General features: G+C 42.9%; 1 protein-coding gene across 1 annotated transcript in view; it reads right to left on the bottom strand.

The window, feature by feature from the left end:
• The window catches only part of LOC308294269 (mucin-2-like), a gene marked incomplete at both ends in the record, with an annotated part of 70,627 nt that overhangs the window by 4,406 nt on the left and 50,264 nt on the right, over positions 1-15,957 (bottom strand). Inside the window, 12 exons of the mRNA XM_080736995.1 lie at positions 309-419; positions 1,500-1,668; positions 2,107-2,138; positions 2,776-2,882; positions 3,682-3,751; positions 4,361-4,533; positions 5,817-6,072; positions 6,600-6,783; positions 8,345-8,595; positions 8,801-8,972; positions 9,873-10,090; positions 10,904-11,113. Coding sequence (XP_080593121.1) covers positions 309-419; positions 1,500-1,668; positions 2,107-2,138; positions 2,776-2,882; positions 3,682-3,751; positions 4,361-4,533; positions 5,817-6,072; positions 6,600-6,783; positions 8,345-8,595; positions 8,801-8,972; positions 9,873-10,090; positions 10,904-11,113 — 1,953 coding nt within the window. The remainder of the gene's footprint in view (positions 1-308; positions 420-1,499; positions 1,669-2,106; positions 2,139-2,775; positions 2,883-3,681; positions 3,752-4,360; positions 4,534-5,816; positions 6,073-6,599; positions 6,784-8,344; positions 8,596-8,800; positions 8,973-9,872; positions 10,091-10,903; positions 11,114-15,957) is intronic.

Genomic DNA, 15,957 nt, shown 5'->3' with positions numbered 1-15,957 from the left:
TAGTGCAGTTGATCAAAATGTACTCAAAGTACCGAAAGTTATTATACAGAATGTCCCGTTTCACAATGTGTTCAAAATGAAAATAAATACATAAATAATAATAAGAAGAAGAAGATAGAAGATCTGCTATGCATAGCAAAGTGACACTTTGTGAGCTTGTAGAGCAGCTATTTTTCAAATAGACAAAGTACACAGGAATGAAGTGGTTAATGCATGTTTTGTACATACAAGGTTTCCACCCGACAACGACGATTATGTACTCAAGTACAGTACTTAGTTACTTTCCACCACTGAGTACCAGTACATACCACACTTGTAGACGGGACAGCAGCCGCCACTGGTCATGGTGACATTGAGCCGGAAGCCTGGTTGACACTGTGACGACGGGGGGGCGGTGGGACACAGACTGACGTCACACACTGTGGGGGAGGGGCAGGAGGAGCATTAGGGTCCTTGCACACTGCTGCGTTTTTTTCAAACGAATATCGGAGCGAATTTTGTAGCACGTAAAAAAAAAAAAAAAAAAAACGACCTCACGTCATGTCAATCACGTTTGCACACTGCCTGTCGGATTTAGAAAACGCAACGTAAAAAATTGAATACATTTTAAAAAAAAGCATCGAATGTGCGACCACTTTGAGCCATATAGGCTATATGTATTTGGTCACGCACCCACCGATCTGAAATCATTGTGTGCCAGAGACAACGTTAAGAGAAGATCCGTTTTGTTAAAATGATTCATAACCTTTCAGTTTTTCCCTCTCTAGATAAATATTGTGAAAATAGATGATCTACAAGTTGATTGTAGATCGCCTATTTTCATTATTATATTATTTGACAATTTGGCCAATGTTTGAGTAACATTTTGACCAATGTTTTGATTACTTTTGATGCAGTGATATTATTTTCATTCTTTTTTTTTTTATTATTATTAAAAAGGTCTTAAAATTCATTAAAGGACAACTTTGTTTTTTTACAACAAGGGTTCATATTTTAGATTGTAATTAGAGAAAAGAAAAGGTGAGTGTTAAAATGTTTTCATTTACTTCGTTCTATTGTTTTAGCACATTTAGTGATTTTGATTTCAGTGGGTGGGGGCATGCGTACAAGTGGCTAAATATGTAGTTTTAGACGCAATAAGCCAGCAATTTCTTTATAACTATTTTGAGTAACACTACTAGCCCCCATAAGTCACATCTGACCATGAAAGATTGCGGTGTATTTGGGAAAGGGCTTATTGTGAGTAAAAAAGACTATTTAGCCACTTGTACGCATGCCCCCAGCCACTGAAATCAAAATAATTAAAATCTCTTAAGCAATAGAAAGGAGTAAATGAAACCATTTTAACACTCATCTTTTATTTCCTTTAATTACAATCTCAAATATGAAAATTTAAAGGACAACAAAGTTGTCCTTTAAATTGTCACTTCACTGTCATCTTCAAAACCATGTGGGGACACGCAGGTTGAGAACCCCGGGGATTAGATGAGTGAGCGTACCACAGGACTGCTCGGTGCAGCAGCCATCCGTCTTGTTGACCAGATGTTGTCCAGGCTGGTCACAGGTGGGGCTGGGCGGCGTGGGGCAGGGCAGAGGCTCACACTTCACCCCCATGGAGTCAATGTCACACTCACACTGCTGACAGCCACTGGTCCACTTGTCACCAGGCTACATGGAGGACGAGACATGTCAACATCGCTCAGTCAACCCCAAACCCCATTAAACACAAAACAATTTACAATTTAGGCATTTAGCAGACGTTCTTAACTACTCTCTTCACTGCCAATGATGAGTTTTTACAAGTTTATTTTATAAGCCCTCATTGCCAATGACACATTTTGACAGGTTTATTTTTTATTGCATTTATCAAAGCATCCCAAACAATTGTTATTATTGTTATTGTTTTATTATTATTTTAAGGAAAACACCTATAATCTGTGTCCACGTTTTAGCAGGGCTAACAGCTAACTTTAGTATCAGATTTTTTTTCTTTTTTTTTCGGGACGCCAAAGCATAGTGCGTGACTACTTTAAAAGGTAAGAAAAACAGGAAAATGATGGCGTTTCGGGGTTAGGTGGCTATTGGAGATTTTCTTTTGTCTCTTACCTGCTTGGGTTTACCATCAGGTCCAACACAGTCTGAAACAATAAATCAAACACAAATTAATGTTTTCTGGATTTTTGTTAAAAAGTTAGGATCTGGTCTTTATAATCTGTTATAAACATGTATGTTGTTGTGAAGGCATATGGTCTTTATAATGTGTAATAAACATCTATGTGAACTTAAGGGATCAGGCCTTTGTTTTATAATAAACATGTGAAGGGAATAGTGATCATCAATGTGTCCATACATTGGACTAATGTGTCTGTGTCAAAGACTTGTCCTTGTCCGTGGCAAATGTTAGATATTGTTCTTATGATCATACTGAATGTCAGTCTCCAGGTTTTCTTCAGACACTATGGCACATTGGGAGTCCACTAGTACAGACTTTATGGGCTTTTTAAGTGGAACCCTTTTCAAATTGAACCAAATGGACTGGTACACTCTCTGGTTCCACTGGTACTCTCTCATTGCTGCACTCTACAGGCCACCATCAAGGACCCCGAAGGTCCCTTAACCATTGCACTATACAGTATATTAGGTCTCTTCATGTGTTTTGATAATAATTATTGTCAGCTCATGTGTATCTGTGTGTAAAAGAAAGAAAGAAAAATTATCTGGCGAAGATGTCCACCACTACGCCAGCATGGTGACGACCACTGGGTGTGTTCTCACCACAGGACTTGACACAGACGTCGTAGACACTGCTGAACAAGGTGGTTCCTTCAGGACAGAAGCATCCCTCCTTGGTGTCGGAGGGGTCGTTGAACTTCTTATTGTACCTGAGTGTTTAACAGACATTATTATTACGCTGCAAACCTTTTCGCCTCTTGGGAAATTGCAAGTGTGGTTGCCGTGACACGAGTCACACTTGCAAATAAATTCCGTCCTTGTCCCTTTTATGCTCATATGATCCCTGATGTCAATATTAAGCCCATATCTTGGAATGCCCATATATGGACATACAGGGTCAGTCTCATGTGGTCTATGACGTTCTATGATGTCAGTCATCTCCATATTTGGGAAAAGTTTATTTTTTTCATTTTCCCCATTCAGGTCAATGGAGAAAATATACCGGTAATGCGAGTCCCAACGAAGCTGGTCGATTTTACATTGTGGCTCAAGTTCGTGCCACCAAAACTGTGGGAGTAACTGTGGGAGTAGAGTGGCAACATGAAGTTTATCCGGAAAGATGGAAGAAAGTCGGCACAAGTAGGCCTACTATAGTCTGGTTGCTGGGGGCAACCAGACAAAAAAAAAGGCTCTGCGCACAGTAGCCATATAGGAAATACATTGGGCCTCTTCCACAGTACCATCACCTTGACTCTATATCCTAGAATGGAACAGAGCTTTCATTAGTATTACCTGTGAAAGAAGGTAAGGAAGAGGCCCAATTTCTGTCTAATATGGCTGCTGTGCATAGAACCAATTGAGCAACAGAGCTCCAAACCAGTGAAATAAGGTAGCTATGGTTAAACACATTAGTGGATAATTGAGTTTGAGAAAACATATGTCCGTATTATTATTATTATTATTATATACAGTACTGTATCTACTGTATAATAATGTTTTTTTTTTTACCTGGAATTGCACGTTGGCTCCACAGCTGGACCACAGGACTTGTACACCTTGTTGTCGCTGCACGTGAGCTCTGTGGACAAGAAACGATACATGAAATGTACTGTACATTGTGTTCATACTGTGTTCATACTGTACATACACGTGCAATTTTATAAATGTAAAATGCAATTGCATGCGATGGTACATAGATGAAACGCCATGTGCCCTCTTACTTCTGAAAAACCTGAGATCTCCAAACAACACATTCCCCAAAATGCATGTTTTGACTTCTTTGAACAAATGTGACCAAACGTCAAACGTTTGGGGTGCCCCCTTCACCCCTTCTAGTACAGTGCTTCTCAACCTTTTCAGGCCGCGGCCCCCAAAATAATCATATTTTAACTGGGACACCTCCCCCCCACCCCCCCACCCCCACCCTGACGAGCACTGAGAGTTGAGGCATTACATTTTGTATAACACAGTTCTATTGTGAAAATAGCAGATCTACATGCTCACAACACCTCTGAGCATGTAGACTGGCTATTTTCATTTAGACATTTATAGAATCGGGTCAATATATTCAAAGCGTTTTTTTTTTTTTTTTTTTTTTTTTTCGATTTTTCAAAAATAGCAGATCTACAAGCTCGCAGTGCGGCACTCTGTGCAAATCTAAAGCGACCTTAACGGGTCGATTCCTCACCACACTGTCCGTTGGTGGAGTTCCTCCAGTTGATACAGACTCCCTTGCTGGAACACTCGCTGGCGTACGCCTCCAGACTGGAGCAGGTGTTGTTTCCTCCGGCGCACGCGTCGACCTTGCAGGCCGCCACGTACGGCGCCGGAGAGACCAGGGCGTGGCACGGCTCAAACACACTAGAACACACGGAAAAGGGTGTGGACATGATCAGGGTCTGATATTGGTTAGGAACAACAAACAGTGTTGGGTGTAGCGGCGTTATAACTAACGGCGCTACGTAACAATGTTAGTTTTGCTGTAACGGAGTAACCTAACGAGTTACTTTTACAATATAGCAGGATCGTTACCCAGTTACATTTTTTTTAAATAACTGCGAGTTACATTTAAGACCTATATTTCCCTGTCCTTTCTGTGCGCTCCTCATCCTCTCTGTCAAAGGAGACATGCCCAGGTCCGTCCCACTCGCCACTGACTGTTAAAAAAGGTGACCAACCAGAAATGTGCTGCAGTCTGTGGTGGTTACGTTGTCAGTCTACAGTTTTATATAGGTTGCCACTTCTGGTGTAACACATGGTGGCGAGCGGCAGCTCTGTGAAGTGAGCAGGAAGAGTTGGGACAAACTATCTGTGCTTGTGTCTTGTTTACATATAATTTACAGTCGTGCATGGCAGGGCTTGAGAGAGACAGAGAGGTTGCCCTTTAGTAACGGAAAAAAATATATCGTTAAAGGGGAAGACCACCCATTTTCAATATTGAAATATGTCATTAATATACCTTAGAGGAGTTGTGTGGAAATAGAAAAAAAGTTCCCCCCCCCTTCTGTGTTGCCTAGAACTGGAGGATTGATTTTGGGGTTTGTATTGTAAAGTACAATGTGTGATGTCATCAAGTTGTCTTTACAATACAAACCCCAAAATCAATCCTCCAGTTCTAGGCAACACAGAAGGGGGGGGAACATTTTTTCTATTTCCACACAACTCCTCTAAGGTATATTAATGACACAGTTCAATTTTGAAAATGGGTGGTCTTCCCCTTTAAGTTACTTTTCTCATTGGGTTGAGTAACTTAACGGATTAGTAAGTCAGTAACTAAAGTAACCTAATGAGTTACTTCAAAATGTAACGATACCCAACACTGACAACGAATGATGGAAGGAGTACTCGCATGTTTTACTTGAACTATAGGCCATTATGGCCTACTTGTGCACTCAACACTGGCATCGCCACTGGCAATACCAGTGAGATCACCACTGGCGTCACCAGGGATGCTGGTCCCTCATTGGCTGTTAGTGATGAAATTGCCAGAAATGCTGATCCCTTATAGGGCTACGGGCTTAAACACACACGGCTTACCTACCTACCTTCCTACCTACCTACCTACCGGTACATACGCAGTACTTGCGTGCTCTGCTGGCGCATGAAACACATTTAATTTATTTTTTCCACACGTCATACCGTACCTGCCCTCGAGGATCTTGCATATGGGCGGGTCACAGGGGGGCAGAGTGGTGGTTGGGGGTGTGGGGGGGGTGCTGTAGTGTGGGTAGGGGGTGGTGAAAGGCGGGCTGGTGGTGGTGGTGGTAGGGGGCTGGGTTGTGGGCGCCACGCAGGGCCAGTCCGGGTCCAGCACCAGCCACTTGCCGGCCGTAGAGGAGCAGCTGCCCACATGTCCGTTGGGCCCACGGCAGTCGTTGGACTGGTGGTTGTCACAGGTACCTGGTGGGACAGGGCAGTGGTGGTGCTCAGCTGTTTTACACGAGTAAAAGTGTCAATACTGCAATGTAGGAACACTCTGTTACAAGTAAAGGTCCGGAATGCCAAGTAAAAGTACAAAAGCATTGGCATCAAAATGTACTTAAAAGTACCAAAGTAAAAGTTATCATTGTGCAGAATTTCACGTTTTCAAATTTATAATTTTTTTTTGAAAATAGACTATCTACAAGCTCACAATGCATTGTGAGATTGTAGATCGGCTATTTTCAAACTGGCAGAAATGTACCGGTATATGGCTGAAGTAATAATCAAAATCTACGTAAGTAACTATAGTGATCTACTAAGTAACTATAGTGATTAAAATATAGTAATTAAAATATATGAATTCACTAGTTTTGTGAAACAGTCTTATATGATGAGGCAGGGCTTTCATTTACAAAAAAATATGCAAATTTGAAACTACGAGGTTTCTGCTGGACAGTGACGATTTGCTGTCAAAATCAACTGACAGCGACTTGCCCCATACTCACCGCACTGGCCCTCGGTCCTGCCGCCGAACAGGTTGTAAGGCAGGTCGATGCTGAAGGAGTTGCCTCTGTACGTCACCATGACGTTGAGCTCGGGGATCTCCAGGGTGACGGAGCTGCTCGTGCTGGTCAGCCTCATGCCAGAGTTGGAGTATGCTGGGTAGATGCGCTTATTGTTAATGTACACCTGGAGGGGGAACCGGTGAGTACACAAGGATACATCAGGGCAAGGATTCCCAAACTGGATTCCCAAACCACATGACACCCCCCCCCCCTCTTGTGTGTGTGTGTGTGTGTGTGTGTGTGTGTGTGTGTGTGTGTGTGTGTGTGTGTGTGTGTGTGTGTGTGTGTGTGTGTGTGTGTGTGTTGGGGGGGAGGTGGGTCTCCACTGACAAAGTGAGAATTTAAGGACTTTTAACTTAAACCTAAATCAAAAAAGAATGAAATGAACTGAAAAAACATATCTGTCTACTGCATACATGGGCAACGGGCGGCCCAGGGGCCACATGCAGCCCCCACCTTCACTTAATGCGGCCCACAGGTTGATATTGGAATACTGATATATTATTGATTTCAGCTGTTCCAATTCAAAACATGGAAAAATGAACCGCTTTAATTGCATCTATATGTAGCTTAATGACTATATTTGTAGTATTACAATGTTATTGTATTCTTTATGCCCAATGTATTTGTATTTAATTCATAACATTAACATAAGAACATATAAATGCATTTGAAATAAATAAAAAAAAAACGTTACTTTTCAGGATTCCAATTAAAAAAGATCTAAAAATAATTCAGGATTCCAATTTAAAAATAGAAAAAATAGCTGATCTACAAGCTCAAGCTCGAGCTTGTAGATCGGCTATTTTTGACAGTATATGCAATGTGGCCCTCTGGAGTGAGTGTGGAAATATAGTGGCCCTCTACATCATCAAAGTTGCCCACCCCTGGTCTACTGTATCAGTTGACAGACTAGAATAGAAGCCATTGTACAAGCATTCAAAATGTAATTACATTAAAATGAATGAATACAGTGAGAAATCTTCTTTGAAACAAAACGACCAAACCTGCCTACTGATTATGTCTCTGGTGGCAGGTTTCTGAACACTCCACAGCCCACCAATGAGACGCAGAGTGAGTATAAATGATGCCAACCAATCATTATTATGATGATAGGTTGAAAATGGGTGAAGGTGCTCCTTAAAAAAGTGAAAGTAATAGCCTATCCAGCAAACAGCATTGTTAGCTGGTAGATGTGTTCTTTATTTAGCTATTTCCCAACGCTCCACTTTCCAACTCAAATGATTGCTCACCGCTAAGTTGACCTGTCACAATTGTTACATAATCGTCTAAACGCAATTATTTTAGGTCATCGCATTTACTTTGCATAATCGTCATGTTGAGAAATGTTCATATAAATGTAGTTTCAAACACTTTAAAAAAGTAGAGGAAATAGCAGATCTACAAGCTCACAACGCATCGCATCGTGATGCGTCGTGAGCTTGTAGAACAGCTATTCCACTTTAAATGTATAAAGAATAAAGTAATTGAATACATTCCTTTGTATATCCTTTAGGTTATTTGTCATATCTGCCCTGTGCAACTTCAAAGAAAAACAGAAATATAATTTTTAATCATTATGCTCCAGTGTTCAGCGACAAAAAACACAATTAAATAGTTATAATTGCAAAAAATTGTGTGACAATTAATCGTCAAATAAAATGTGATAATCGTGACAGCCCTACCGCAAAGCCGATCTGGCCGAAGTTCTGGATCTGAGTGAGGACAACGGAGTAGGATGAGTAGTTAATGATCAGAGCCTGTGGATAGAAGTTACTGCCTGGAGGACCGTTGAAGTAGTGGTTGTTCAGGATGATGGTCAGGTTGTATTTAGGAATGATCTCTTTCACCAGGTAGTAAGAGCACTCGTCCTTGAACTCGTATGTGGTCCCATCGAACGTCACAAAGTGGGAACCGCTCCAGCTAGAGCACACACCTGTCGAAAGACGAGATCCATTGAATAAACTGTGTAATACTAATACTATTAGTACTACTACTACTAGAGCTACTACAACTAATACTAATACTACTACTACACCTGCAGGAACATACGATCTATGGAATTACATCTACCTCTACCCGACACCAGCATGCAACCCCAAGTAAAAAAACTAGGCTTAAAGTTGTCATTGGTAACTTACATTCACACTGGTATTGGAAGCAGCATCCACTGGCATCATAAACCTTGAGTGCCGAGCGGCCGTTGGCACAGTGGGGTGGCTCAGCCGTGGGACACACGTGAGGCGTGGTGGTGATGTGGCCGTCCACACAGGTGGCTGTGGTGCAGTTGTCCACCTTCCAAGACTCCCCGTTCTGCATCAGCAAAACATCGATGAATAGTTACGGACACACGGTACACAAGGAGGTTCAGAGGTGATCAAAATGTTTCAAAGAAAGACAAATAGAAGTTCATACCACACACGCACAGACACACACGCACGCACCCTAGGGCATTAACTAAATATTCGAATATTCGAATATCAAAGTCACTATTCGACGTTGTTCACCGAACGCAGTACGTGTGCACTCTGCTGGTCAGCAGAGAATTGTGACTGGGGGGGCCAATGGGGGGGGGCTGGCTTTTTTAGAGCAGGGGCGAATTAATTTTGTCAAACAAACTAAATAATAATACCAATATAAGACAATAGAGATTCTCTCGCTTAGGGTATGGAAAACTGAACAGACCAGATCATTGGCAGATGCCAGGTCCAAATCTGTGGACTGTATAGGTGATCGGATAGGGTTTTTGTGATGCTGAAGATGCTTTCCAACATTAAAATCACACCCGTGTGAACTGAGTGTTTTTGATGAGGACAATCTCGTAAATGATGTCCACTTAGAGCTACAGTCAATCAAAAACAATATATATATATATATATATATATATATATATATATATATATATCCTGGCAGTATAACTCATTTTCAGGGCTTCAAACCTGTGTAAAATAAAACCAGCACCGGGAAATAATGGAGGTCCAACTTCATTATAACAAAGGAAAAAAACAAAAACAGTCCAAACAAGTAATGTGCTGTGTTGCACAAATCGTACAAAGGCATAAGATACTTAAAGTGTGGTTCCTGTGGAAATAAGCCTCGGCTTTCTAGGATCTCCTTTTAGTTGACCTTGTACCAGTGATTTGTACTGTCATGAAACTGTACTTTTTTCTATTGCAAACTTCTAATAAATTCTTCAATCAATCAATCAAATACCTTTCTGGGAGGGCTGACATTGGTGCAGTCTCCAGAAGAGGTAGTGGTGGGGACGGCTGTGGTGGTCGATGCTTTAGGCGTGGTCACGGGGGTGGTGGTGGTGGGAGGGGCAGGGGTTGTGGGGCATGCGTGACCCTCTTTCTTGATTGTGCAAGAGGCTTCACAGTAGGCGGTGTAACAATACCCCTGGGCATCACTCACATTATACACCAAGTCCCCTGTTGACAAAGATGCAAATATCAAAAAACAAATGACAACAATTGGGGGACAGCAATATGTCTGTTCACAGAAAAAAAATGTCTGTGGCAAGACCTAGCCTCATCCATGGCACACCATTATAAGGTTCTTATTTTGATCATAAGACCCAGTTACTGAATGTCAGTCTACAGGTTTTCCTAAGGCTGAATTCACACTGAGTGATATGCCCTCTCCTTCTCCTTGGGGATAAAGGGGGGAGGGCGTCATCCATATGGAAGCCTCGGGGTTTCATGCCTCTAGCAAGCCTGTTGGCTTAAAGCGACGACGCCCTCCCCAAGAGGCTTGCTAGAGGCATGAAACCATGAGGCTTCCATAGGGAATGTATAGGACTCTTCCCCAAAGAGAAGGAGAGGGCATATCACTCTACAGTGTGAATTCAGCCTCAGAATATGTACCGGTATGACACTAATTTACTATGACACTATGTATGGGGAGTCCAATGGTATACCCACAGTGGTTATAAAATGTTTTATTTTCAAGGACTGCCTTAACTCTGAGCGTGTACAAACGGACACTTATGGGTCTATTTGGTTCCATTTGTACACTCTCAGAGTTACAAACTGGGAACCCGTTTTAGTTGTTATTCCTTTCAATCCTCCTCCATTCAAAATGCCTTTCTACACACACACACACACACACACACACACACACACACACACACACACACACACACACACACACACACACACACACACACACACAATTATATGATAATACAAAATATGAGAGTGTGACAAACCTGGGTGAAAGGTTTTTCCATTGTAAATGCAGACACACGGAGTGGTTGAGGGGACCGGAGTACTGGTAATGGTAGTTTGTGATGTTGTTGTGTTTAGAATCTGTGGTGCACCTGTGGCGGTTGATGTGGGAGCAACTGGGCCTGTAATCACTCCCTCTGTGGTTGTTGGTTTCAATGTGGTGGTGGTTGTTGGTTTCAATGTGGTGGTTGTTGTCAACACTGTTGGTGCTGTACCGGGAAGAGTCTTGGTGAGTGGAAGAAGAGAAGTCCAGGGAACGGGAGTTGTTTTAGGCAAAACTGTGGTAGAAACTGTTGTTGGACCAGTTGTTACAACTTTGGGTGGCTTTGTTGTTGATACAGTCTGAGATGTAGTTGCTACCTTTGTGGTAGTTTCAATAGGTTTGGTTGTAATTTCCGCTGTTGTGGGTAAACTGGTCGTCGTGCTTACAACAGTGGGCTTGGAAGTGATAACAGTGGTTACTGGGCTAGTGGTAGTAGCAGGAACAGAGGTGGTGGTTTCACGTATAACTGTAGTAGAAACTGTCGTTGGACCAGTTGTTACAACTTTGGGTGGCTTTGTTGTTGATACAGTCTGAGATGTCGTTGCTTCCTTTGTGGTAGTTTCAACAGGTTTGGTTGTAATTTCCGCTGTTGTTGGTAAACTGGTCGTTGTGGTTACAACAGTGGGCTTGGAGGTGATAACAGTTGTTACTGGTCGGCTAGTGGTAGTAGCAGGAACAGAGGTGGTGGTTTCACGGATAACCGTAGTAGAAACTGTCGTTGGACCAGTTGTTACAACTTTGGGTGGCTTTGTTGTCGATACAGTCTGAGATGTCGTTGTTTCCTTTGTGGTAGTTTCAACAGGTTTGGTTGTAATTTCCGCTGTTGTGGGTAAACTTGTCGTTGTGGTTACAACGATGGGCTTGGAGGTGAAGATAGATGTTACTGGTCGGCTAGTGGTAGTAGCAGGAACAGAGGTGGTGGTTTCACGGATAACCGTAGTAGAAACTGTCGTTGGACCAGTTGTTACAACTTTGGGTGGCTTTGTTGTCGATACAGTCTGAGATGTCGTTGCTTCCTTTGTGGTAGTTTCAACAGGTTTTGTTGTAATTTCCGCTGTTGTGGGTAAACTGGTCGTCGTTGTTACAACAGTGGGCTTGGAAGTAACGGTTGTTACTGGGCTAGTGGTAGTTGTTATTGGGCTAATGGTAGTTGTTATTGGGCTAGTGGTAGTAACAGGACCAGGAACAGAGGTGGTGGTTTCACGGATAACTGTAGTAGAAACTGTCGTTGGACCAGTTGTTACAATTAAGGGTGGCTTTGTTGTTGATACAGTCTGAGATGTCGTTGCTTCCTTTGTGGTAGTTTCAACAGGTTTGGTTGTAATTTCCGCTGTTGTTGGTAAACTGGTCGTTGTGGTTACAACAGTGGGCTTGGAGGTGATAACAGTTGTTACTGGTCGGCTAGTGGTAGTAGCAGGAACAGAGGTGGTGGTTTCACGGATAACCGTAGTAGAAACTGTCGTTGGACCAGTTGTTACAACTTTGGGTGGCTTTGTTGTTGATACAGTCTGAGATGTCGTTGCTTCCTTTGTGGTAGTTTCAACAGGTTTGGTTGTAATTTCCGCTGTTGTGGGTAAACTGGTCGTCGTTGTTACAACAGTGGGCTTGGAAGTGATAACAGTTGTTACTGGGCTAGTGGTAGTTGTTATTGGGCTAATGGTAGTTGTTATTGGGCTAGTGGTAGTAACAGGACGAGGAACAGAGGTGGTGGTTTCACGGATAACTGTAGTAGAAACTGTCGTTGGACCAGTTGTTACAATTAAGGGTGGCTTTGTTGTTGATACAGTCTGAGATGTCGTTGCTTCCTTTGTGGTAGTTTCAACAGGTTTGGTTGTAATTTCCGCTGTTGTTGGTAAACTGGTCGTTGTGGTTACAACAATGGGCTTGGAGGTGATAACAGTTGTTACTGGTCGGCTAGTGGTAGTAGCAGGAACAGAGGTGGTGGTTTCACGGATAACCGTAGTAGAAACTGTCGTTGGACCAGTTGTTACAACTTTGGGTGGCTTTGTTGTCGATACAGTCTGAGATGTCGTTGCTTCCTTTGTGGTAGTTTCAACAGGTTTGGTTGTAATTTCCGCTGTTGTGGGTAAACTGGTCGTCGTTGTTACAACAGTGGGCTTGGAAGTGATAACAGTTGTTACTGGGCTAGTGGTAGTTGTTATTGGGCTAATGGTAGTTGTTATTGGGCTAGTGGTAGTAACAGGACCAGGAACAGAGGTGGTGGTTTCAAGGATAACTGTAGTAGAAACTGTCGTTGGACCAGTTGTTACAATTAAGGGTGGCTTTGTTGTTGATACAGTCTGAGATGTCGTTGCTTCCTTTGTGGTAGTTTCAACAGGTTTGGTTGTAATTTCCGCTGTTGTTGGTAAACTGGTCGTTGTGGTTACAACAATGGGCTTGGAGGTGATAACAGTTGTTACTGGTCGGCTAGTGGTAGTAGCAGGAACAGAGGTGGTGGTTTCACGGATAACCGTAGTAGAAACTGTCGTTGGACCAGTTGTTACAACTTTGGGTGGCTTTGTTGTCGATACAGTCTGAGATGTCGTTGCTTCCTTTGTGGTGGTTTCAACAGGTTTGGTTGTAATTTCCGCTGTTGTGGGTAAACTGGTTGTCGTTGTTACAACAGTGGGCTTGGAAGTGATAACAGTTGTTACTGGGCTAGTGGTAGTTGTTATTGGGCTAATGGTAGTTGTTATTGGGCTAGTGGTAGTAACAGGACCAGGAACAGAGGTGGTGGTTTCACGGATAACTGTAGTAGAAACTGTCGTTGGACCAGTTGTTACAATTAAGGGTGGCTTTGTTGTTGATACAGTCTGAGATGTCGTTGCTTCCTTTGTGGTAGTTTCAACAGGTTTGGTTGTAATTTCCGCTGTTGTTGGTAAACTGGTCGTTGTGGTTACAACAGTGGGCTTGGAGGTGATAACAGTTGTTACTGGTCGGCTAGTGGTAGTAGCAGGAACAGAGGTGGTGGTTTCACGGATAACCGTAGTAGAAACTGTCGTTGGACCAGTTGTTACAACTTTGGGTGGCTTTGTTGTTGATACAGTCTGAGATGTCGTTGCTTCCTTTGTGGTAGTTTCAACAGGTTTGGTTGTAATTTCCGCTGTTGTGGGTAAACTGGTCGTCGTTGTTACAACAGTGGGCTTGGAAGTGATAACAGTTGTTACTGGGCTAGTGGTAGTTGTTATTGGGCTAATGGTAGTTGTTATTGGGCTAGTGGTAGTAACAGGACGAGGAACAGAGGTGGTGGTTTCACGGATAACTGTAGTAGAAACTGTCGTTGGACCAGTTGTTACAATTAAGGGTGGCTTTGTTGTTGATACAGTCTGAGATGTCGTTGCTTCCTTTGTGGTAGTTTCAACAGGTTTGGTTGTAATTTCCGCTGTTGTTGGTAAACTGGTCGTTGTGGTTACAACAGTGGGCTTGGAGGTGATAACAGTTGTTACTGGTCGGCTAGTGGTAGTAGCAGGAACAGAGGTGGTGGTTTCACGGATAACCGTAGTAGAAACTGTCGTTGGACCAGTTGTTACAACTTTGGGTGGCTTTGTTGTCGATACAGTCTGAGATGTCGTTGCTTCCTTTGTGGTAGTTTCAACAGGTTTGGTTGTAATTTCCGCTGTTGTGGGTAAACTGGTCGTCGTTGTTACAACAGTGGGCTTGGAAGTGATAACAGTTGTTACTGGGCTAGTGGTAGTTGTTATTGGGCTAATGGTAGTTGTTATTGGGCTAGTGGTAGTAACAGGACCAGGAACAGAGGTGGTGGTTTCACGGATAACTGTAGTAGAAACTGTCGTTGGACCAGTTGTTACAATTAAGGGTGGCTTTGTTGTTGATACAGTCTGAGATGTCGTTGCTTCCTTTGTGGTAGTTTCAACAGGTTTGGTTGTAATTTCCGCTGTTGTTGGTAAACTGGTCGTTGTGGTTACAACAATGGGCTTGGAGGTGATAACAGTTGTTACTGGTCGGCTAGTGGTAGTAGCAGGAACAGAGGTGGTGGTTTCACGGATAACCGTAGTAGAAACTGTCGTTGGACCAGTTGTTACAACTTTGGGTGGCTTTGTTGTCGATACAGTCTGAGATGTCGTTGCTTCCTTTGTGGTGGTTTCAACAGGTTTGGTTGTAATTTCCGCTGTTGTGGGTAAACTGGTTGTCGTTGTTACAACAGTGGGCTTGGAAGTGATAACAGTTGTTACTGGGCTAGTGGTAGTTGTTATTGGGCTAATGGTAGTTGTTATTGGGCTAGTGGTAGTAACAGGACCAGGAACAGAGGTGGTGGTTTCACGGATAACTGTAGTAGAAACTGTCGTTGGACCAGTTGTTACAATTAAGGGTGGCTTTGTTGTTGATACAGTCTGAGATGTCGTTGCTTCCTTTGTGGTAGTTTCAACAGGTTTGGTTGTAATTTCCGCTGTTGTTGGTAAACTGGTCGTTGTGGTTACAACAGTGGGCTTGGAGGTGATAACAGTTGTTACTGGTCGGCTAGTGGTAGTAGCAGGAACAGAGGTGGTGGTTTCACGGATAACCGTAGTAGAAACTGTCGTTGGACCAGTTGTTACAACTTTGGGTGGCTTTGTTGTTGATACAGTCTGAGATGTCGTTGCTTCCTTTGTGGTAGTTTCAACAGGTTTGGTTGTAATTTCCGCTGTTGTGGGTAAACTGGTCGTCGTTGTTACAACAGTGGGCTTGGAAGTGATAACAGTTGTTACTGGGCTAGTGGTAGTTGTTATTGGGCTAATGGTAGTTGTTATTGGGCTAGTGGTAGTAACAGGACGAGGAACAGAGGTGGTGGTTTCACGGATAACTGTAGTAGAAACTGTCGTTGGACCAGTTGTTACAATTAAGGGTGGCTTTGTTGTTGATACAGTCTGAGATGTCGTTGCTTCCTTTGTGGTAGTTTCAACAGGTTTGGTTGTAATTTCCGCTGTTGTTGGTAAACTGGTCGTTGTGGTTACAACAGTGGGCTTGGAGGTGATAACAGTTGTTACTGGTCGGCTAGTGGTAGTAGCAGGAACAGAGGTGGTGGTTT

This window comes from Nannobrachium achirus (assembly GCF_963921795.1).
Source record: "Nannobrachium achirus genome assembly, chromosome: 11".
NCBI classification, from domain to species: Eukaryota; Metazoa; Chordata; class Actinopteri; order Myctophiformes; family Myctophidae; genus Nannobrachium; species Nannobrachium achirus.
This window is presented reverse-complemented; position numbering and strand designations above follow the sequence as displayed.